Genomic DNA, 25167 nt, shown 5'->3' with positions numbered 1-25167 from the left:
ACCTTTTCAACACAGAGGAACCCTTGAAATAGTTCTCCGGTTTCAGGGAACCCCTGCTAAAAATTAGAAACTTACAACTCATGATACATTAGATCAGCCTTTCTCAACCTTTTCAACACAGAGGAACCCTTGAAATACTTCTCTGGTCTCCGGGAACCCCCTGCTAAAAATGTGAAATCTACATTTCATGATACATTAGTGTGATGGTCAGTGGGAAGAATGCTCCTTACCCTTGTGGTCATTGGGAAGAATTACCTCCTTACAGATAGCTAAAAAGATCAATGGTGTGAGTGGGAACTTATCGGAGAGGCAGAGATTGCCCAATGCTGAAGGAACCCCTAGAAACCTCTGGAGGAACCCTGGTTGAGAATCACTGCATTAGATGGTCAGTTAGAGGAATGGTCTTTACACTTGTGGTCATTGGGAAGAATTACCACCTTACAGATAGTTAAAAAGATCAATGGTGTCAGTGGGGACTTATCTGAGAGGCAGAAATTGCCCAATGCTGAAGGAACCCCTAGCAACCTTTGGAGGAACCCTGGTTGAGAATCACTGCATTAGATGGTCAGTTAGAGGAATGGTCTTTACACTTGTGGTCATTGGGAAGAATTACCACCTTACAGATAGCTAAAAAGATCAATGGTGTCGGTGGGAACTTATCTGAGAGGCAGAAATTGCTCAATGCTGAAGGAACCCCTAGAAACCTCTGGAGGAACCCTGGTTGAGAATCACTGCATTAGATGGTCAGTTAGAGGAATGGTCTTTACACTTGTGGTCATTGGGAAGAATTACCACCTTACAGATAGCTAAAAAGATCAATGGTGTCAGTGGGGGCTTATCTGAGAGGCAGAAATTGCCCAATGCTGAAGGAACCCCTAGAAACCTCTGAAGGAACCCTTGGGTTCTACGGAACCCTGGTTGAGAATCACTGCTTTGGAGGAACCCTAGGGTTCCATGGAACCCTGGTTAAGGCACCCTGTTCTAGAGCCTGGAATGACTTTAAGGACTCAGCCCACAGAAGACTTTAGTCCCCTGTCAGCGAGCACAAGTTAATGGACTTCTGTGACCCAGAAGAGAAGTATGGCCAAAAAAAAAAAAAGCTTTGCCCATATTTCTCTTTTAAGAAAGTGCTCAAAATTAAAGCAAAGTAAATAAACTACCTTTATTTCTGTTGTAAATATCTTCAACATTTTGTAACAGTTTCATTCTTTTATTGTCATTATAAATAGAAAAAAAAAAGACAAAATAATATCTAAACTTTTGTGCCCAGGGACACTCGTTTCTTTAAAACGAACCTACCATACATTTGGCCCTGCATGAAAACATTAATGGATGAGAATATTACATTTTCATCTCTCAGAGGCAGTAATAGGAGTTTCTGTTTAATGCACTTCTCAGACTTGACAATCTAAATTTCATTAGAAGAATAGAACTCAAGGGATGAAAAAAACAAACTTGGTCAGTAATGTTTGTGATGGAGAAAAATTATCTGTAACTGGTCCAAACATTACCACACCCAAATTAAAAAACACATAAATAGAATGTTCTCCAGGAAACACAGAGACAGATCCTTCTACCAACATAGACGTACTTCATACTCTCAAAATGTCACCACTCCTACATATTCTCTGTGTGTTCTTGGCTTTGGTAGCATCTGGTAAGTGTTCATTAATTTCTTTGTGAAATAATTTATATATGTCATTTATAGATTTTTTTTTTTTTTTTTTTTATTATTAAGGTATATAATCTCTCCTAAAACTACTAACAGTAAGGTATGTCAACATTGTGTGAACATTAAACTGATTTACCGTATTTAAAATCAGGGGAAAATCGCAGGTGCGTGTTATACGCCAATCCTCCGCGATTTCTGTGCGATTTTTGGGCGCTGGGCGGCTTTCAGCCGCCTTCGGCCCTTCTCGCAGCTTTCGGCCACCTTTGTGAAATTGCTTATTTTTTACTGTGATTTTCATTTTCTGTAAAAAATAGAAAATTAATTAATAAATAACAAGGCTACTAAGAAACAAGGTCCATTTGGTGGAAGAAAAAAAAAACAAACCAAGTCCAGGGTTTTCCAAAGGGGCTTCTGTAACCCTTAGGAACTCTTGGCTTCAGTAGAATATGGTAAGTGTTTAGTAAATATTTTATGTGTGTAATTTATAGATTTCTTGAAAAAAAATAAAAATAAAAATTAATGCATCTAACCTCTCCCAAAATTGATAACAGTAAAGTATGTCAGCATAAATGAAACTCACCCTAAACAGTTAAACCAATTTACAAATGAAGAGCCATTACAACACTGTCCATGATACTTTTTTTTTATTTGCAAAATAACTACAAAATACTACAAAATAATACATTTTCAGAGTGTGTCCCCTTTTTCAAGGATCCAAGCAGTGCTCTGCTTGTACCTTGAAGAAATTGGACACACCACAAAAGTTTGTCCTAAAAATGTGGATGTTTGAGCAAATAAAAAAAAAAAAAAGTATCATGGACAGTACTTAAATGTCCTGTTTACAAATGCTATAATCACCAATTTACTCATAATAGAAAAGGCTGGACATGCTTTAATATACATATAGGACTCATAATTCATAATATATATATATATATATATATATATATATATATATATATATATATATATATATATATATAGATAATAAATGTTTACTCTAAATACAATAGATTATTTGAAGAGCTGCTAAAAAGTATATATTGAACAAATTAAAGTCAACCTTTATTTTACTTAATTTGTTCAAAGCACTTTTTTTTTGCTGGAATTTATGAACTTGGTGATTTTATATTCATTTAAATTTCATTGAAATTTTACTTTCATTTCAGAGCTGGTGGTTTAATTTGTGGGGTGTATATACTGTATATATATATATATATATATATATATATATATACAGAAAAAATATCTTATAAAAAATAAATAAAATCACAAGATTAATAAGTAACCATTTTTGTCACAATAACAGGTCCAGGGTTTCCAGATGTGGAGAGAGAGGTGAAAGAGGGGGTCTGACAGAGAGGAGGGGGTCTGGTGCACTCACAGGGCTGCTGTTAGGCTGTACAGGTCAGACAAAAAAGAGGGGGGTCTGACAGAGAGGTGGGGGGTCTGACAGAGAAGAGGGGGGTCTGACAAGAGGAGGGGGGTCTGACAGAGAGGAGGGGGATCTGACAGAGAAGAGGGGGGTCTAACAGAGAAGAGGGGGTCTGACAGAGAAGAGGGGGGTCTGACAGAGAGGAGGGGGGGTCTGACAGAGAGGAGGGGGGTCTGACAGAGAGGAGAGGGGGTCTGACAGAGAGGAGGGGGGTCTGACAGAGAGGAGGGGGTCTGACAGAGAGGAGGGGGGTCTGACAGAAAAGAGGGGGGTCTGACAGAGAGGAAGGGGTCTGACAGAGAAGAGGGGGGTCTGATAGAGAATAGGGGGGTCTAACAGAGAAGAGGGGGTCTGACAGAGAAGAGCGGGGTCTGACAGAGAGGAGGGGGATCTGACAGAGAGGAGGGGGTCTGACAGAGAGGAGGGGGTCTGACAGAGAGGAGGGGGGTCTGACAGAGAGGAGGGGGGTCTGACAGAAAAGAGGGGGATCTGACAGAGAGGAGGGGGTTTGACAGAAAAGAGGGGGGTCTGACAGAGAAGAGGGGGGTCTGACAGAGAAGAGGGGGGTCTGATAGAGAAGAAGGGGGTCTAACAGAGAAGAGGGGGTCTGACAGAGAAGAGCGGGGTCTGACAGAGAGGAGGGGGGGTCTGACAGAGAAGAGGGGGATCTGACAGAGAGGAGGGGGTCTGACAGAGAGGAGGTGGGTCTGACAGAGAAGAGGGGGGTCTGACAGAGAAGAGGGGGGTCTGAAAAAGAAGAGGGGGGTCTAACAGAGAAGAAGGGGGTCTGACAGAGAAGATGGGGGTCTGACAGAGAGGAGGGGGGTCTGACAGAGAGGAGGGGGGTCTGACAGACAGGAGAGGGGGTCTGACAGAGAGGAGAGGGGGTCTGACAGAGAAGAGGGGGGGGGGTCTGACAGAGAGGAGGGGGGGGCAGCTGACAAAGAGGAGGGGGGCAGCTGACAGAGAGGAGGGGGGGCAGCTGACAGAGAGGAGGGGGGGCAGCTCACAGAGAGTGGGGGTAGCTGACAGAGAGGAGGGGATATAATAAATTGCAGCATATCAGTCCTTAGATGAGGTGGATGTTATAACTGTGTTTGTCTAAAGCCTGTAATGTTTGCTGAAAATGTGCCACGCCCCTAACATAATGACCATATTACAGAAAGAAAAATCAAAAACTGGAATTTTGAGACACAACTCACATCAATTCAATAAGATGTACTTTTTTTTTTTTTTTAAATAGAGTGTAAAACAAGACATTCTTTACGGATTACTCCTTAAAAGATGCAATGCATCAATACCATCACTTGGCAATTTTTAGATTTCATACTGACATGAATTATATTCATAACACTTTTTCAGCAAATCTTGATCAATAGTCATAAACAAGAAAAGACGTGACGCTTTTTCTGGACAGTATCTACTTCCTCAGGGGCAGACAAAGGGGGTACAAATAAACTGTTCTGGGGACACCCCAGAGAGAAGCAGGTGGTATAAACCCCCCCTCCAAAAAAAACTAGTTCAAAAGCATTGGTGTGCACTAATAACCCTGTGCGATGCAGATTCCCTCTGCTGAATGCCCCTACCCCCCGTGGCAGTTGAGGTTACAGAAAAAGGAACTGGGGAATCTCTGTCCTTAATCCCCTTCACTACTATTTCACCAAAGCCCCTTAATGGGGCTCCTAACAAATTGTAAAAATAATATTAATAATAATATTATTTTTTTTTTTTATGTAAAAAATAATAATATTGTAAAAAATAATAACAAAATAAAATAATAAAAAATACTGACTGTATCAGAGTCACACTATAATTTGCTAATCACTGTTATTACAGTATAGCGCCTATCGCTGTACAAATTCCAGTATATATTTACCATAGTTTGTAGACAATATAACTTTCACACAAACCAATTAATATACACTTATTGAGTTTTTTTGTTGTTCACAGACATGTTGCAGAATATATTTTGCCCTAAATTTATGAATATTTGTTTTTTATTGGATATTTGACTCCCACAGGCAGAGGTATGGTGGGACTTGTAGTTTTGCAACAGCTGCCAGTTTGAGACCCCTGATCTAGAAGCATGGTTGAGTGTGATGTCACAGATACACAGAGGCAAGGTGTGAGTTAACTTGGAGTCCTGTAGTTCAAATGCTGGAATGTGAGCAGGGCAGGGTGATAACGCCCTCGCAGCAACAAGAATCTTTAGTTTTCTTATTTGTGTTGGCCGGATCAACATATATGTGTTACAACTTGTGATACCAAAAAGTATTGGGACACCTAGATCCATAAAGACATGGACGAGCGAGTTTTGGGGTGGAGGAACTTGACTGTCCTGGACAGAGATCTGACCTCAAACCAATAGAACACCTTTGTGATCAATTCGAGCAGAGACTGCGAGCTATAAGGACGGTAAAACATTCCCATAGACCAGTAATTCTCAACCAGGGTTCCTCCAGAGGTTGCTAGGGGTTCCTTCAACATTGGGCAATTTGTACCCCTCAGATACGTTCCTATTGACGCCATTGATCTTTTTAGCTATCTGTAAGGAGGTAATTCTTCCCAATGACCACAAGTGTAAGGAGAATTCTTACCACTGACCATCACACTAATGTATCATGAGGTGTAGATTTCAAATTTTTAGCCGGGGTTCCCTGAAACTGGAGAACTATTTCAAGGGGTCCTCTGGGTTGAAATGGTTGAGAAAGGCTGCCATAGACACACTCCTAAACCTTGTGGATGGCCTTCCCAGAAGAGTTGAAGCTGTTATAGCTGCAAAGGGCGGAGCCAACTCCATATTGAACCCTACGGACTAAGACTGGGATGCCATTAAAGTTCATGTGTGCGTAAAGGCAGGCGACAATATAGTTTATATTATAATATATATAATATATAATATATATATATATATATATATATATATATATATATATATATATATATATATATATATATATATATATAAATTTTGAAAAATGTAACCGTTAAAAATGTTATGTTTAACAGTTAAAAGGAAGCAAATTTATTGACATATATGCTAACCACTGCCTCACACACATTTACGTCGGCAGAATGGTACAGGCAGGCAAAGCAGCATATGTATACATGGCTTTGAACGTGCCCCCTAGCGGGCGCGCACGCACCCGCCGCGGTCTCTGTGACCCTGCCCGCGTGACATGTAGTCCCAAAGATTGGCGGCCCCATTTTCCACAGGAAGGAGGCTACAGCTCGATCAAGAGGGAGATTGAGAGACCACAGCCTGGAAAAAGGCTGAGCGAGAGAGCGCTAAAGGTAAAAGAATGAGGAGTGTGCTGGGCAGAAGCCAGAGAGATAGAGAGAGAGCCACGCTGCCCAGCGCCACCAAAGAGAGAGCTACACTGCCCCGCGCCACCAGAGAGAGAGCTACACTGCCCCGCGCCACCAGAGAGAGAGCTACACTGCCCCGCGCCACCAAAGAGCCATGCTGCCCAGCACCGCCAGAGAGAGGGAGACTGATCCACTGCCAGGGTACAGACATGCTACATGACTGACCGGAGGGATCACTGCTGTATTTTCGCTGGGTCTGGTAACAGGGCCTGTTTGCCATTATCCATTACTTATCCTAGGGATTGTACTACGTCTGCAGTCTCTGACCATGATAATGTGATAATGACATTGTCAAAAAATGGCGGTGCATGGGTGACCCTAAAATTATGCCCCACCCCTGAAAAAAGTTCTGCGGACGCCCATGCTCATAGCACTTTATGTGAAGATTTGGCATATTTATTCCGTTATTAGCACTTTATTTCTACGTTTTTATAAGTTAGCACAAAACGAAGATTGCACTTTATATGCACATTAGGCGCTTTTCCAATGAATTGATTAATGAATTGTAATTGTTTTGCACTTATATGCATGAGAGCACTTTATGTGGTTATGATGGATCTAGATGAATCCATGTAAGGTATTGATACAGTGGCCTTTTTGATACATATTCTTTTGACCACTCTATCGATTCTAGCGCACTAATATCATATATTCTCAATTCGGTAAAGCATCGCTTGGCTGCTGCTCACAGGATTCTCATCCTGTGTTGTATTTTCTCTCTCTTTAGGATACTCGCTCTCTTGTACAGAGTGTCTTTCTTCATCGGACTCGTGTACCGGCCCCAGTGTGACTTGTCCTTCTGGCTCTGCGTGTGGAGCTCAATATAGAGAAACCTGGTTTAAGGGTAAGTTATTCAATAAGAAAATGCTGTGTGTATTTTGCATCAAGAGCTTTAGGGTCCTTTCACACGGGGTGGATCAGTGATGATCCGCCCCTGTGGATATCCGCTTGCACAGCGGGGATCGCCAGTGTTCTGGCAGATAGTGTCCTGCCATCATATAGTGTCCGCCCCGTACTGCGCATGCTCAGTACGGAGCAGACGAAGCTTCGGAAAATCTCCGAAGCTGAACAGCGCCTGCGCCGTGAGTGGAGGTGGTAGCCCCACCATCCTAGCGGACATAGGGTTGTGAATATTAGAGGGCCCCTCGCGGGTGAGATTCGCTCGCCACGCTTCGGGCTCGGCCTCGCTGCGCTCGGCTCTTTTATATTCCTACTCTATGTCCACTTGGATGGTGGGGATAGAACCTGGACTCACGGCGCAGGCGCCGTTCATCCTTGGCAATTTTCAGAATCTGTGTTGCTGTGTACTGCGCATGCGCAGTACACAGCGGACACTATCAGATGGAGGACCTTATATGATAGGACACTGGAGCGATCTTCGCTGAGCAGGGAGATGACAGGTCCTTCTCTGCACTCTGCGCAGGGACGGACCTGTCACAGCGCCGCTCTCCCCTATGTGAGATCGGATGGCGACGGACAGCAGTGTCTGTCGTCACCCGATCCGATGACGGATGGAAAAATTGCTTTTTCCTCCGTCACACTTTTTCGGATCGGAGAGGGTCGGATATCAGCGGACTTGTCACCGCTGACATCCGACGCACCATAGACCTCTATGGAGCATCCGTTCAGGTCCGCCTGAAAAACTGACAGGCACATCTGAACAGATCGGTAGAGTGAAAGGGGCCTTACAAGCGTCAGTTCACATCATAGGAGATGCCCCTTGTTCTGGTGCTGCCACTAATGGCATGATCGCCGTTAGGAAGCGGCATGCTCAGGGCACCTGTGCCCGTTGTCTACAGTGCATGCGCCGTAGACATCGATGTGGCTATTTCTGCAAATATCTCCTAAACCTTTTAGGTAAATTTAATTTAATCTAGGCTTACCTGTAGGTTAAAGTGGTTATAAAGGGTTTACAACCACTTTAAAGATCTAAAGCAGTCAGGGCCGTCTTTAATATTGATTGGACCCTGGGCAAAACTTTTCTTGGGGCCCCCACATGCAGTTTCGCTCTCCGTCTGCTCTGAGACATACAATAAATAGCAGCTAGACTCAAAATCAGTTTACTGAATCAGATCAGGCAGCTATTGCGATTGGTTGCCAGAGGTTACAGTGTATCATTACCGCTCACTGACTGGTTGCCAGAGGTTACAATGTATCATTACCGCTCACTGACTGGTTGCTAGAGGGTACAGCACACATTACGGCTCACTGATTAGTTGCTAAAGCTTACAGCACATGATTTCTGCTTGTTGATTGGTTACTAGAGATTACTGTGGATATGACCTCAGGGGGGCAAGATATACATATCAACGCCGCCGCTGTTTACATATGAATGCCGGTAATTTACATGTAAACACAGGGTCTGCAGGTGAGTCATCTGTACACAACAAAAGGGTAGAGCTGGGCAGCATTAGTAGCAGCACTTCACACTGAGATATTGGGACACAGCACAGGACTAAAACCTCAAGGGACGATGGAATTTAAACCAAGATAGTTAGCAAGTATGAGGCAGTTGCTTTGGTCCTCACAACAATGACAGGGCCCAGGGCAGCTGCCCCTTTTGCCCTGCCTTACAAACGGCCCTGAAAGCAGTGTTTCTCGAACTTCTTTGTCTTGCGGCGCACCAAAAAAGATCAAAAAATTGTCACGGCACACCAGAAAGATTTAACAATTTTAGTTCATTTTCATTTTTGATCAAAAAAAAAATATTCAAATGTGAAGGATGTACCTGCTTTCAAGAGCAAATCATATTGAAGCGATTGTAATCTTCTTTGTACTTTCAAAAATTCAAAAATAAGTTGCGTTAAGCAAATAAATAATACAAATAATGAAGGTTAATTAGGTAATTGAGTCCATTCAGTGAAGTGATATCCAAGGTGATCTCACAATGATAAAATGAAAGTGCGTCAAGAAATGAGTGATGTTCAGAAAAGCGACTTCCTCTTAAAGAATGGCCACTTACTGACTCCCTATGATCTCCTATTATGGGAGATCATACACGCCTTCAGCTCTATACCCAGTCAGGGTCTTTTATGAATCCAGGGAAAATCGCACTTCACAAACTTCCACCAAAGAAAAATAGAAGCCTCCATAGCATAAAATCTTTGTGGAGTTTTGGTTGAAGCTCAGAGCTTCAGGTAGCAGCTTCAAACAAAAGTCCACAAAGATGTTATGCTATGGAGGCTTCTATGCTTCTTTGGGGTTCCTCTACGATTGTGCCCAATTGGGGTGGTGGAAGTTTGTGAAGTGTGATTTTCCCTGGATTCAATTTTATTGGATTCAAATTAGGTGGTCACCTAAGGCCTCATGCTCACAGGGGCCCCCGCGGCTGCCTAATTTACCTATTGCAATGTTTCTCAACTGAGGTTTCCCAGTTGTTCTGTGGCGAAGTCCCAAGGAGGTCCACGACGATCTACCCATCCTTCACAGACAGCTGATGCCTGACAGGTAGATTGAGATTCAGTCAGCATTCAGAGTAGTGTGGGAAGCAGCTGTAATAACTCCTCTCTCATGTCGTTCTGCTCCCCGCTGGCCCCTCCTCTCTTCTCATCCATCCCAATATGCTTGTGACATCACCTGGGATGGACAAGAAGAGAGGAGGGGCCGGCGAGGAGCATCGTGACATGAGAGAGGAGTTACTCTGCCTTTGAAGAAAATTGCTTGGAAGTGCAGTACCCTGATGTTCTGTCCCCCTGTACCCTGATGTGCTTAGCCCCAGTACCCTGATGTGCTGTGCCCTGATGTACTGTGCCATGATGTGCCCTGATGTTCTGTGCCCCTGTACCCTGATGTGCTGTTTCCTGATGTTCCTGTTCCCGAATTCATCCCAAAGGTGTTCTATCGGGTTGAGGTCAGGACTCTCTGCAGGCCAGTCAGCTTCCTTCACCCCAAACTCCCTCATCCATGTCTTTATAAACCTTGCTTTGTGCACTGGTCCAAATCATTTGGTGGAGGGGGGATTATGGTGTCGGGTTGTTTTTCAGGGGTTGGGCTTGGGCCTCTTAAGGCTTCAGCATACCAAGATATTTTGGACAATTTTCGCTCCCAACTTAATAGGAACAGTTTGGGGGTGGCCCCTTCCTGCAGAGAGCACTTCGCTTATTTTGTTTATCCAGGTGTGTCTTGAATCCATTCGAGTTTCAAGACCCCCCGCTGACTTTCACATTTACCCCAGTGCTTTTGACCTTCTGTTAATTCAGGGGTTCATTGGTTAGGGTGAGCGAGCAATCTGCATGGTGGTTCCATAGTTACATAGTTATTCAGGTTGAAAAAGTCCATCTAGTTCAACCAATAAAAATAAATAAAAATCATACAATCCCATATACACAATTCTTCACCCACAGATGATCCAGAAGAAGGTGAAAAACCCAGCAAAACACGATTCAATTTACTACAACAGAAAAAGTCCCGACCTCAACCCATTAGAACACCTTTAGGATAACTAATGCCACGTACACACAAACAGAATTTTCCACGGACTAGGTCCGACGGTCTTCCCGATGGACTTTCGGCAAAGTTCCGGCGGACTTTCCGAATGAACAGACTTGGCCACACACAATCACACTAAAGTCAGATGGATTCGACCGTGATGATGTACGACCGGACTAGAATAAGGAAGTTCATAACCAGTAGCCAATAGCTGCTCTAGCATCGTTTTTTTTCTGTCAGATTAGCATACACACAGATTTTTTGACCGGAGTTGAGTCCGTTGGAAAAATTTCAAACGTTCTATTTCTAAAGTCCATCAGATTTTTGGACAGCAAAGTTCCAGTGTAGCCCACACACGATCGAATTGTCCGACGGATTCATTCCGTCAGACTTAGTCCATCAAAAGGTCAGGCATTAGAGCATAGACTGCGAGCCAAGCCTTCTCGTCCACATCAGTGCCTGACCTCACCAATTCACTTCTGAAATGGTCAAACATTTCCATAGACACACTCCTAAACCTTGTGGTCACCCTTCCCAGAAGAGTTGAAGCTGTTATAGCTGCAAAGGGTGGGCCAACTCAATATTGAACCCTACGGACTAAGACTGGGATGCCGTTAAAGTCCATGTATGTGTAAAGGCAGGTGTCCCAATACTTTTGGTAATATAGTATATTTATGAATGTTATACAACTAAAACCTCTATTACAATGCAAATTGTTAGACAGTTAAAGGATGAGAAACAGCGGCACACTAATCTTCCCAGTGAATGGCTGTAAAAGGGGAAGGGGTGGGGGGGTGGGGGCTGTCAGAACAAGTCTGATCATTATAGGAGAGCAGGTTGAGTTCCCAGTACAGCTAGAGACCTGACAATGCGGTACTCTCACGCCTAGTGTGGTCAGTTTATAATAGGAAAGCAGAGGAAGATCAGGGATTTCACACAAAGGAAGCAATACAAAGAGAACAGGATCATTTTTAAAACAAGTACATGCTACAGCAGGCACATATCAGGAATATGAAATGTTGGGTTGACATATTCTTTAAACCTTTTTTCATAGCAGAGAATGATACATTTTGTTTACTTGTAGGTGTCCTTGCGTCAAAACAATACATGATGTTATGTGTGCCGCAGAACAGCTGCAACGTTATAGGAAGTTTCAGCCAACCTAACTATGTAAAAGTGAAGATGGGTACATCGTGTTGTACAAGTAACCAATGCACACCATCTCTTCCTTCCCGTAAGTGACTATCCGCTATCTTCATATAAACCTCTAAATACACGTAAGTGACTGAAGTATTGTCATTCCTGTCCATCCAGTTCTAAGATTTTCACAGCTCTTCCACACAGCACAGTCCTCGAATATACAGTCCAATGAGAGTGTCAAATGGACATTGTATTCCAACACCCCCACTCAACGACTACTCCTTATATTAGTCCCATTTTGGATTTTAGTTCTACACATCTGTTTCAGTTCACTAAGAGATGTCATCTCTTCACTGGCACTTCTAAACCACTTTTGTTTCTCATTAAGTGGAAGTCTTTGCATCTTATCCCATGAATCTGGCTCTGGTTTTATGTGAGAAAAATAGGACAGCCATTTGACAGGGATGCCTTTATTGTTTCTGGTGGATTTCCTCATTGAAGCCTCTTGTAGCCGGGTTTCTTCTTTTACAGTATTTGGATTGTCTGCGGTAATTTCTATTTCTGTGTCACTTTGTTGCTTATCTTCATGTAGCGCCGGCTCCTGAAGAGCACGCGCTATGTGTTTTTTTTAAATTTAATATTACCCTTAAACTGCAGCATCAATCTGACTGGACTGCCGGATGTTCTGCCTAGCCATAGGTAGTGCTGTCACTTGCGGCAGGCATGAAAACACAGTCTAGTTGGGTGCATTAAGGTTACTTTCTCTTGGAACCAGCCCAGTGGGAGTGTCACTCTTGCTGTGCCTTCTGGGAGAGGGTACTTAAGGTGTGGATGTCACCTCTTTCGGGGTTCTGGTCCAGAAGTATGTTCTGACTGCATGGTCCTGGTCCTCCTGACCAGCCCCCAGGACTTCCATGGCCTGGAGTGCGGATCCACCTGACTTTACATCTCGGGGCTGGCTAGCCCAAGGCAAGGAAACTGAAAAAAGGATTCGGAGGTGGTCTGGTGCTGTCTCGGTTAGTGGAGAGGCCCAGCAACTGTGAAGTTATCCAGGGGAGGACTCTTTGGGAGAAGACTCTTCGGGAGAAGGCTGATCTCATTTCTTGCGACCCAAACAAGCCAGGAAAGTACAAATACCCCCCAAATGACCCCTTTTTTCCTCACAAAATTATCATTGTAATAGGTTATTTCTCTCACATGGCACATGTATACCACAAATGACGCCCCAAAATAAATTCTGCTACTCCTCCTGAGTATTACGATACCACATGTGTGGGACTTTTCCGGAGCCTGGCCACTTAGGCCCAACATGCAGGGAGCGCCGTCACTTGTTCTAGGAGCATAAATTACACATCTAACTTGTTGACTACCTATTACACTTTTGAAGGCCCTGGAGCACCAGGACAATGACACATGACACTAACGTGGCACTGATGGCAGATGGCACTGATACGTGGCACTGATGGCACGTGACACTGGCGATAGATGGCACTAATACGTGGCACTGATGACACTTGACACCGATGACAGATGGAACTAATATGTGGCACTGATGACACGTGACACTGATGTGGCACTGATGACAGATGGCACTAATACGTGGCACTGATGACACCTGACACTAATGACAGATGGCACCAATACATGTCACTGATGACATGTGACACTGACAGGTGGCACTGATACGTGGCACTGATGACACGTGACACTGACAGGTGGCACTGGGGACACATGGCACTAGGGACAGGTGGCACTGGGGACACGTGGCACTAGGGATGGGTGGCACTGGGGACAGATGACACTGTTAGGTGGCACTGGGGACAGGTGGCATTGATAGGTGGCACTGGGGACACATGGCACTGAAAGGTGGCACTGGGGACAGATGGCACTGATAGGTGGCACTGGGGACAGATGGCACTGATAGGTGGCACTGGGGACAAGTGGGCATGTGTGTGTGTTTCACTGTGTGTGTGTTTTACTCTGTGTATGTGTGTGTGTGTTTGTGTGTGTGTACTCACTGACACTGCAGCTGCAGCACGGAAGCTCTCCCTCCTCACACGCTGTCTCTGTGTGAGGAGGGGAGCCGGCAATGAGAGATGATCTCATATGTTTACATATGAGATCACCTCTCATTGGAAAGGCCGATCGAGTGCTAAATGGCTGCTGTGATTGGCCATTTAGCACGATCTGTGATTGGCCCCATCGCTGGATCAGATCAGCCTTGGCTGGACCCCGGAGAGATGATCATCCGTCGCTGGATAGCAAGAGTGGATTACCACCGCTGGAATCTTTTTTTTATTTTTAATAAAGGAATTTTTCAAAAGTGTGTTTGTCTTATTTAACTATTTTTTACACTTTCTTTGTGAAATGGTAGGGTTACCATTTCAAACAGGGGGGGCAGGATCTGGGGGTCCCCTTGTTAAAGGGGGCTTCCAGATTCTGATAATCCCCCCGCCCGCAGACCTCCACAACCACCGGCCAGGGTTGTGGGGATGAGGCCCTTCTCCACATCAACATGGGGACATGGTGCTTTGAGGACTCACAGACCCCCAAAGCATCCTCCCAATGTTGAGGGCATGTGGCCTGGTATGGTTCAGGAGGGGGGGGACACTGTCTCGTCCCCCCCTCTTTTCTTGCGGCCTGCCAGGTTGCGTGCTTGGATAAAGGGTCTGGTATGGATTTTTAGGGGGACCCCCACGTCAATTTTTTTTTTTAATTTGATGCGGGGTTCCCCTTAATATCCATACCAGACCTGAAGGGCCTGGTAATTGAATTTGGGAGAACCCCACACTTTTTTTTTTTTATCAATGACTTTCAATGATTTTTCTTTGTATTACAGGAGCCGACAATTCATTATAGCCGCGAGTGATTTTAAATGACTTTTTTCCTTGCGAAATGACACTTTCTACAGGGACAGTTCTAAGCACGGGAAACATGCGCCCCTTCACAGGCATACTATAGACACCCCCCAGCTACGAAATTTAAAGGAATATTACACTTTTATTGTTTCACTTTAATCATTATTAAAATCACAGCTCCCGAAAAAACGGCTGTTTTTAAAACTTTTTTTTGCATTGATCCATGTCCCCTGGGGCAGGACCCGGGTCCCCAAACACTTTTTTAGGACAGTAACCTGCATATTAGCCTTTAAAATTAGCACTTTAGATTTCTCCCATAGACTTATACAGGGTGCTCCGCAGCTTTTCGAATTTGCCGCGAACAGCCCAAATTGTTCACTGTTCGCCGAACAGGCGAACAGGCAATGTTCGAGTCGAACAACTCGAAGCTCATCCCTGCTGCTTGCCATAGCACCCGTGGAAGCAGACAAGCAGCATGGAAGCACTAATGATGGAAGTAGACCTGTCCTTCATCATAACATTTCATTAACGTCTTCATTGTTGGAAGGACCAACTGTAGTGACCCTTTGTTTATACTAAAATACAAATGCTCATTAATCTCATGCCCTTATACCCATGTTATTCTTTTCACCTTAGTGCCAAGAGACAGCTCAGGATCCAATGGATTGACGTGCCGATCCTGCGTGTCTCTTGACTCCGCCTGGTGTTACACTCCAGATACGATGCAGTGTACGGGGGAGGAGAATATGTGTCTTCTCCAGACCAGAAAAGGATCAGGTCAGTATTACAGACAGAGCCAGTGTTATTTATTTATTCATTTATTTTTAAATCTTAAAGTGATATTAAAGGTTTTTTTTTTTTTAAATAACAAACATGTTAAACTTAGCAGCTCTGTGTAATGGTTTATACAGAGCAACCCGGATCCTCTTCTTCTTGAGTCCCCCACCGATGCTCCTTGCTCCTCCCCTTGACCAGTAACCCCAATAGCAAGCCTTTTCCTGTGGGGGCACTGATGCCACTGGCTCCCACTGCTGTCTCAGCCAATGAGGAGAGAGAGAGAGTCGGAGAGCTGAGGCTCCCGTGCACATTGCTGAATCGAGAGGGGGAAAGTATTGTGGGGGGGGGGGGGGGGGGGCTGTGGGGGAAGCAGCACACGGATGGTTTGGCTTTGCATCCACCATCATTGATGTCATTTTCTGTTGGGTCTTGGGCATCACTTCCAGTTGTTGGAAGGAACTCGGACTCTATACGAGCGGCTTGCATTTATAACAAGGCTGGTTGTGATGGTGCTAATCCCAAATTATTTAATAAAGGGTGTTAAAAAATATTTTATGATTGGTGAGTGTGCATTTTATACAAACTGTGGTGGAGCGTTCAGTGAAGGAGGTTGAAGCACTTGGCATCTTTAACCGCTTCAGCCCCGGAAGATTTTACCCACTTCCTGATCAGAGCACTTTTTTTTTGCGATTCGGCGCTGCATCACTTTAACCACTTAAGGACCAGGCCTCTTTTTTTAGATTTGGTGTTTACATGTTTAAAACAGTTTTTTTTGCTAGAAAATTACTTAGAACCCCCAAACATTTTATATTGTTTTTTTTCGAACACCCTAGAGAATAAAATGGCGGTCATTGAAATACTTTTTTTTCACACCGTATTTGCGCAGCGGTCTTACAAGCGCACTTTTTTACGAAAAAATTCACTTTTTTTGAATAAAAAAATAAGACAACAGTAAAATTAGCCCAATTTTTTTTTTTATATTGTGAAAGATAATGGTACGCCGAGTAAATTGATACCCAACATGTCACGCTTCAAAATTGCGCCCGCTCGTGGAATGGCGTCAAACTTTTAGCCTCAAAAATCTCCATAAGCGACATTTAAAAAATTCTACAGGTTGCATTTTTTTACGTTACAGAGGTGGTCTAGGGCTAGAATTATTGCTCTCGCTCTACCGATCGCGGCGTTACCTCACATGTGTGGTTTGACCACCGTTTTTATATACGGGCGCTACTTTTTTTTTTTCTTATTTATTTTAATTGATTTTATTTATTTTTACACTGTTTTTAAAAAAAAAATAAAAATTGATCACTTGACAGGTCCTCTTAACCACTTCCCGACCAGCGCACGACGATGTACGTCGACAGAATGGCACGGGCAGGCATATTGGCGTACATGTACGTCCAATATTCGATGCCGTAGTGCCATCGGGAGCACGCCGCCGGCGGCGCGCTCCCGCGCTGGTCGGGACCCCCGTGAGTCCGGTCGTGGGACCCGCGGACTCGATCGCCGCGGGCATCCCCGCGATCGTCTCACGGAGTGGCCGAATGGAGGAAATGCTGTGTAAACAACATTTTTCCATTCTGCCTAGCAACTAGTGACGCTGATCTCTGCTCCATGTGATTGGAGCAGAGATCAGTGTACACTAAATGAAAGCCCAACCCCCCCACAGTTAGTAACACACCCCTAGGAACTCTTAACCCCTACACTGCCACCCACTGGTTAACCCTTTCACTGCCAGTGTCATTTACACAGGAATCACTGCATTTATATAGCAGTGATTACTGTATAAATGACAATGGTCCCAAAAATGTGTCAAAAATGTCCGATGGGTCCCCCACAATGTCGCAGTCACAATAAAAATCGCTGATCGCCGCCATTACTAGTAAAAAAAAAAATAATAAAAAATTATTAATAAAAATGCTATAAAACTATCCCTATTTTGTAAACGCTATAACTTTTGCGCAAACCAATCAATAATCGCTTATTACGATTTTTTTTACCAAAAATATGTAGAAGAATACGTATCGGCCTAAACTGAGGGAAAAAAATGTTTTTTTATATATTTTTGGGGGATATTTATTATTACAAAAAGTAAAAAATAATGCGTTTTTTTCAAAATTATCGCTCTATTTTTGTTTATAGCGCAAAAAATAAAAACTGCAGGGGTGATCAAATACCACCAAAAGAAAGCTCTATTTGTGGGAAAAAAAGGACCTCAATTTTGTTTGGGAGCCCCGTCGCACGACCGTGCAATTGTCAGTTAAAGCGACGCAGTGCCGAATCGCAAAAAGTGGTCTGGTCTTTGACCAGCAAATTGGTCCAGTCTGAAAGTGGTTAAATATGAGATCTGGGGTCAAAAAGTCCTCAGATCTCATATTTGGACTAAAATGCAAAAAAAAAAAAAAAGAAAGAATGACATTTAAAAAAAATATACCTTTAAGAGGTATGGGCGGAAGTGACGTTTTGACGTCGCTTCCGCCCTCCTATGGTATAGAGATGAGTGGGGGGCCATCTTAGCCTCACTCGTCTCCATACCCAGCTAGCGAAAGGACCCGATCGCCTCCGCCGCTACCGACGGCTCCGGTAAGTGGCGGAAGGTGCGGGAGGGGGGGATGGCACCTCTCCCGCCTCCTATAGCGGTGATCTCGCTGTGGAGACCACCGTTATTGTACAGACGACCGGCGCCTGAAGAGATGGATATCTCGGTTGTGACAGCAGCTGCTGCCTTTACCGAGATATCCCTCTTCAAAAATAGGATGTACATCGTCGTGCGCTGGTCGGTAAGTGGTTAACTAACAATTGCGCGGTTGTGCGATGTGGAACCCAAACAAAGTTGATGTCCTTTTTTTCCCATAAAGAGAGCTTTCTTTTGGTGGTATTTGATCACCTCTGTGGTTTTTATTTTTTACACTATAAACACAAAAAAGAGAGACAATTTTGAAAAAAAAAAGCTATATTGTATACTTTTTGCTATAATAAATACCCCCAAAAATATCTAAAAAAAAATATTTTTTTTCTCTCAGTTCAGGCCGATATGAATTTTTCTACATATTTTTGGTAAAAAAATCGCAGTATGTTGATTAGTTTGCGCAAAAGTTATAGCGTCTACAAAATAGGGGAAATATTTATGGCATTTTTATTATTAATTTTTTTTTTTACTAGTAATGGTGGTGATCTACGATTTTATGGCGGACACATCGCACACTTTTCAACCATTGTTGGGACCGTTGGCATCTATACAGCGTTTAGTGCTATAAAACTGCATTAATTACTGTAAAAATGTCACTGGCAGTGAAGGGGTTAACACTAGGGGGCGATCAAGGGGTTAATTGTGTTCCCTCTCTGTGTTCCAACTGAAGGGGGGAGGGGACTGTGTAGGGGAGATGGCAGATCGCTGTTCGACGATCAGTCTCTTCTCCCCTCAGAGTAACGGAAACGGTGTGTTTACACACACAGATCCCGGTTCTTGTTGTGTCACCAGCTATCGGGGAGCCCCGGCGGTGATCGTGACCGCCGGGCACTCGCGTCGGCTGCAGGGGCGAGCAGCGGGGGCGTGCGCACGGCCCTAGCGGCCACAGGGCGAAGCGAGGTTACATAGCGTCATTTCGTCCAGCCGTACCATTCTGCTGCCATAAAACTGTGGCGGCTGGTTGGCAAGTTAAACACGGTGGCTGAAGAATTTTAAAAGGACTATATTTCTTACGGGACTTTTTTTGCACATATACTGTATATGAATTAAGATATTAAAGTGGTTGTAAACGTTAAATGTATTCATTTTTTTCTAACAAACATGCCTATACTCACCTGCTCTGTGCAATGGTTTTGCACACAGCAGCCCCGATCCTCTTCTTCTGGGGTCCCCTGGTAGCACTCCAGGGCCCTCCGCTTCATTGGGTGCCCCCATGGAAAGCACTCTCCGCGCTGCGTCCATTGACACAAACAGAAGCCCCATCCCCCCTCCTCCACGCCCATGTCACAGCTTTTGATTGACAGCAGTGGGAGCCAATTGCTCCTGCTGCTATCAATCTGTCCAATGAGGAGAGCGATAGTGGCTGGAGCCCCTGCGCTCGTACACATTGCTGGAGTGGGCCCAAGTAAGAAAAAGGGGGGTCAGGGGGCAAGGTCGGGACAAGGGGTGGGCAGAAGGGGGGGGGGGGGAATTGTGCTAGGAGTGGGGATTGGAGAGAGAATTTGTGCTGGGAGGGGGGGATTTGGAGTGGGGGGGAGGATTTGTGCTTGGATGGGAAATTTGAAGGGTATAGGATCTGAGCTAGGATCGAAGATTTTATTTCGGGGATGGGGGGATTTGTGCTAAGAGGAGAAATTATCTTGGGGTGGAATTTGTGATAGTAAGGATGATTGGGGTATTTGTGCTAGGAGTTGAAATTTGGGGGGGGGGGGTTGTGTTAGGAGGGGGGATTGGAGAGAGAATTTGTGCTGGGAGGGACGGATTTGGAGTGGGGGGGAGGATTTGTGCTTGGATGGGAAATTTGAAGGGTATAGGATCTGAGCTGGGATCGAAGATTTTATTTGGGGGATGGGGGGGGGGATTTGTGCTAGGAGGAGAAATTATCCTGGGGTGGAATTTGTGATAGTAAGGATGATTGGGGTATTTGTGCTAGGAGGTGAAATTTGGGGGGGGGGGGTTGTGTTAGGAGGGGGGATTGGAGAGAGAATTTGTGCTGGGAGGGACGGATTTGGAGTGGGGGGAAGGATTTGTGCTTGGATGGGAAATTTGAAGGGTATAGGATCTGAGCTGGGATCGAAGATTTTATTTGGGGGATGGGGGGGGGATTTGTGCTAGGAGGAGAAATTATCTTGCGGTGGAATTTGTGATAGTAAGGATGATTGGGGTATTTGTGCTAGGAGGTGAAATTTTGGGGGGGGTTGTGCTAGGAGGGGGGATTGGGGAGAGAATGTGTGCTGCACCGGTGGACTTGATGTCCGCCAGTCTCCCGGCGTTCGTTTCCCGGAGCCGCAGAACGGGGAGATGTAAACAAGGCATTTCCAAGTTCTGCTTAGTCACATGACAGAGATGACTGCTCCCTGACATCGGGAGCAGCGATCACTGTCATGTGAGTTGAAGTTAGAATCACTCCCTAGGACACACTTAACTCCTTCATCGCCCCCTAGAGGTTTACCCTTTCGCTGCCAGTGTCATTTACACAGTAATCAGTGCATTTTTATAGCACTGATCACTGTATAAATAACAATGGTCCCAAAATAGTGTCAAAAGTGTCTGATGTGTCCGCCATAATGTCGCAGTCACGATAAAAATCGCTAATTGTGGCCATTACTAATAAAATAATAAATAATAAAAATGCCATAAAACTATCCCCTATTTTGTAGACGCTAAAACTTTTGCGCAAACCAATCAATATACGCTTATTGCATTTTTTTTTAATTGAAAATATGTAGAAGAATACGTATCGGCCTAAACTGAGGAAAAAAATATTTTTTTATATATATTTTTGGGGGATATTTATTATAGCAAAAAGTAAAAAAAAATAGTTTTTTTCAAAATTGTCGCTCTTTTTTTGTTTAGAGCACAAAAAATAAAAACCGCAGGGGCAATCAAATACCACCAAAAGAAAGCTCTATTTGTGGGGAGGGGGGGGGGGGGGGGGGGGAGTGATAATTTTGTTTGCAATTGTCAGATAAAGCGACGCAGTTGCCGAATCACAAAAAGTGCCCTGGTCAGGAAGGGGGTAAAATCCTTTCCGGGACTGAAGCGGTTAACATATTAGGAAAAATATATCGATTATTCGTGATGTAGTGAATGCATGACATTCTTATAGAGAGACCACTTTAACTTCACAACATGTAAACAAAATGTTAATTGAAAAAAAAAAAAGTTTTAAATAGACAGAAAATCGACATTTTGAGCCAAATTTATTTTATTTATTTTTTTATTTTTTTTTTAAGATGTGTTGAGGTTATCGCGATCAAAAATGCCAGTACAGTTTGAATTTTTTTTAAATATTAGTAAAAATGTATATTTACCAAAATGTTTTATGTATTTTTTTTTTTTTTTTTTTTTTTACAGTAAAACCAATGGAATCAAAAGCAATACGTGGTTGTGCCACAAAAAGCATCTGCGATTTCGGCAGCCTATCTAGTAGTTCCAAAGGAGTAAAGACCGAAAATATCTGCACTAGCGGAAGTTCCGGTCTCCAAAGCGGCTTCTACCTCCCGGCTGTCATTTGTATTTTATTTTTCAAGTTATTAATCTGAAATATCTAATAAAATGTTCTCTAGATTAAAAACAAAAAGAATAAAGGCTAATTTCTGTACAGACAATTTTTTTTTTTTTTTTTACTTTTGAGTCAGCAGTAGAGATTTTCTAAAGAACCTTTTTTTTTATGATAACCGCAATCCATAATATTTTGCTGCACACAGTATACCGTCCCTTTACAAAAGTATTCACACCCCTTGGCATTTTTTGTGTTTTGTTGCCTCACAACCTGGAATTAGCATGGATTGTTTGAGGAGTGAGGACTTGCATCATTTAAAGCGGGAGTTCCGCCGTTTTTTTTTTTGTTTTTTTTTTTAAAGCCAGCAGCTACAAATACTGCAGCTGCTGACTTTTAAAATAGTGACACTTACCCGCCCAGAGCGTCCGCGATGTCGGCACCCGAAGCTGATCTCTCGATCGTCTCTCGGGTGCTGCCGCCGCCATCTTGGGTATGGGAATCAGGAAGTGGAGCCTTTGCGGCTTCATTTCCTGGTTCCCTACTGCGCATGCGCGAGTCGCGCAGCGCAATAAGGATGGTCCCCGCTGTCTCTGGGATCCGTGTGTTATCCAGCAGACAGCGGGGGACCCGCAGGAAGTGGCGTAAATACCCGCAGATTCTGCAGAGAGCTATCCCGGAAGTGGGTGCAGATACCTGTACTGTACAGGTATCTGCACCCCCCTCCCCCCTGAAAGGTGCCAATTGTGGCGCCAGAGGGGGGAGGGTTCCAATGAGCGGAAGTTCCACTTTAGGGTGGAGCTCCACTTTAATTTACAGAACAATGCCCACAACTTTGAAGATGTTTTTTTTTATATTGTGAAGCAAATAACAAATAGGACAGAATAACAGAAAAAAGTCAATGTGCAAAACTATTCACCCCCCTAAAGTCAATGATAAGTAGAGCCCCCTTTTGCGGCTCTCACAGCTCCAAGTCGCTTTGGATAAGTCTCTATGAGTCTTGCCACATCTTACCACTGGGATTTTTGCACATACCTCCTTGCAAAACCGCTCCAGCTCCTTCAAGTTGAATGGTTTGCGCTTGTGAACAGCAATCTTTAAAGGGATTGTAAAGGTATTTTTTATTTTTTATTAAAATAACAAACATGTTATACTTACCTCCACTGTGCAGCTCGTTTTGCACAGAGTGGCCCTGAACCCGATCTTCTGGGGTCCCTCGGCGGCTGTCTCTGCTTCTTCCTGTAGGTACTTCTCACGTTCATGTGAGCTCCTTCACATGGTGAGAAGCACCTGCGGGCACGCTCCCGTGATACAGCCGGCGGCTATAGCCGTGCGCTGTATCACATGGCCCCGCCCCCCCCCGGCGTGCCGCGTCATTGGATGTGATTGACAGCAGTGCGAGCCAATGGCTGCGCTGCCTTCAATCCATCCACTCCTGCCAATCAGCGGCCAGGCTGAGCGGCGAAGAGGAAGTCGGGGGCGAGCGCGGGACTTTCGAGGGGTCAGGTAAGTAAAACGGGGGGGGGGGGCTGAGGGGGGGGGGGCGACATTGTCAGATGTTTTTTCACCTTAATGCATAGAATGCATTAAGGTGAAAAAACATTTACCTTTACAACCCTTTTAAGTCTGACCACGGATTTTCTATTGGATTGAGGTCAGGGCTTTGATTAGGCCAGTGATGGCGAACCTTGGCACCTCAGATGTTTTGGAACTACATTTCCCATGATGCTCATGGACTCTGCAGTGTAGTTGAGCGTAGTTCCAAAAATGTAGTTCCAAAACATCTGGAGTGCCAAGGTTCACCATCACTGGACTAGGCCATTCCAGCACATTTACATGTTTCCCCTTAAACCACTCAAGTGTTGCTTTAGCAGTGTGTTTGGGGTTGTTGTCCTGCTGGAAAGTGAACCTCCGCCCTAGCCTCAAATCACACACAGAGTGGCACAAGTTTTGCTCAAGAATATCCCTGTATTTAGCCCCATCCATCTTTCCCGCAACTCTGACCAGTTTCCCAGTCCTGAGTGCTGAAAAACATCCCCACAGCATGATGCTGCCACCACCATGTTTCACAGTGGGGATGGTGTTCCTTGGGTGATGTGATGTGTTGGGTTTGCTCCAGACATAGCGTTTTCTTTGATGGCCAAAAAGTTCAGTTTTAGTCTTATCAGACCAGAGCACCTTCCTCCATACATTTTGGGAGTCTCCCACATGCCTTTTTGCTAACTCAAAGTGGGGCATTTTGGGTTTGTTGCTGAAAGTAATGTCTTTCTTCTGGCCACTCTGCCATAAAGCCCAACTCTATGGAGCATACGGCTTATTGTCGTCCTATGTACAGATACTCCAGTCTCTGCTGTGGAACTCTGCAGCTCATCCAGGGTTACCTTAGGTCTCTGTGCTGCCCCTCTGATTAATGCCCTCCTTGCCCGGTCCATGACTTTTGGTGTGCGGCCGTCTCTTGGCAGGTTTGCTCTTGTGCCATGTTCTTTCCATTTGGTTATGATAGATTTGATGGAGCTCCTAGGGGATCATCAAAGATTTGGATATTTTTTTTTTTATAACCTAACCCTGACTTGTACTTCTCAACAAAAAGACAACTTCTCCTGCACTCCGGTGTCTGGATCCTCAAAGTGTGATACCGACAGTCTAAAGAGTCTTGCAGCCCTCCTCAGAATATTGGGTATACAAATGCTGGAGAAAACAAAACAAGAAGGGAGGGCGCACTGACCTAGTGCATTACCATAGACAGAGCTTTATTAAAAACAAAACATATAGCAAAATGGCTACTCACAAACGAGTATTGATAAAAGGCATAATCAATGCAGCCGGGTCCATCTCACCGAACATCCACACGCCCGGATCTGATGTCAAGTAGATAGACTAATACCCCAACACAAACGGCTGACGCGTTTTAGGGGAGAACCCCTTTCCTCAGAGCCTAGACGGGCAATGGTTTCTCGCTGGAGGCTAACGTTATATATATATATATATATATATATATATATATATATATATACCTAGATGTATACGTGGGTCTCTGAGTGCATGTGGCCAGAATACCATAGAGTTCCACCCACAACACTCCCACGGACCACCCCCCCAAAAAAAAAAAATACCTTTAATTTAATTAAATTTTCAACCCATTCCATATCCATCTATACTACTGGAAAATCATAATAATAGTAGTAATAGTGATAGTATCTCCAGATCTCTCAGATATCACACATCTCAAGGGGTCACCTCTGATCATAGTACTAATAAAGAATATATAAATATATAATATAATAATAAAATAATATA

General features: G+C 44.1%; 1 protein-coding gene across 1 annotated transcript; it reads left to right on the top strand.

Moving 5' to 3' along the window:
• Positions 1–1553: 1553 nt before the first annotated feature.
• Positions 1554–21979, top strand: LOC143933587 (phospholipase A2 inhibitor gamma subunit B-like). The gene is made up of 5 exons (XM_077456535.1): positions 1554–1657; positions 7204–7320; positions 11989–12138; positions 15539–15679; positions 21726–21979. The coding sequence occupies exons 1-5, from the start codon at positions 1606–1608 to the stop codon at positions 21911–21913; spliced, it is 648 nt and encodes a 215-aa protein (XP_077312661.1). The 5' UTR covers positions 1554–1605; the 3' UTR covers positions 21914–21979.
• Positions 21980–25167: the final 3188 nt, after the last annotated feature.

The sequence above is a fragment of the Lithobates pipiens genome, unplaced genomic scaffold (genome assembly GCF_037356315.1).
Source record: "Lithobates pipiens isolate NorthernLeopardFrog02 unplaced genomic scaffold, aLitPip1_a1.2 Scaffold_27, whole genome shotgun sequence".
Taxonomy (NCBI): Eukaryota; Metazoa; Chordata; class Amphibia; order Anura; family Ranidae; genus Lithobates; species Lithobates pipiens.
Note: the sequence above shows the minus strand (reverse complement) of the source record. Positions and strands in the feature narration are given on the sequence as shown.

Coding starts and splice junctions, on each gene's coding strand:
- LOC143933587 (XM_077456535.1), top strand. CDS start 1,606: ATGTCACCACTCCTACATATTCTCTGTGTGTTCTTGGCTTTGGTAGCA. Junction 1,658..7,203: donor CTTGGCTTTGGTAGCATCTG/GTAAGTGTTCAT, acceptor CTCTCTCTTTAG/GATACTCGCTCTCTTGTACA. Junction 12,139..15,538: donor CACACCATCTCTTCCTTCCC/GTAAGTGACTAT, acceptor TTTTCACCTTAG/TGCCAAGAGACAGCTCAGGA.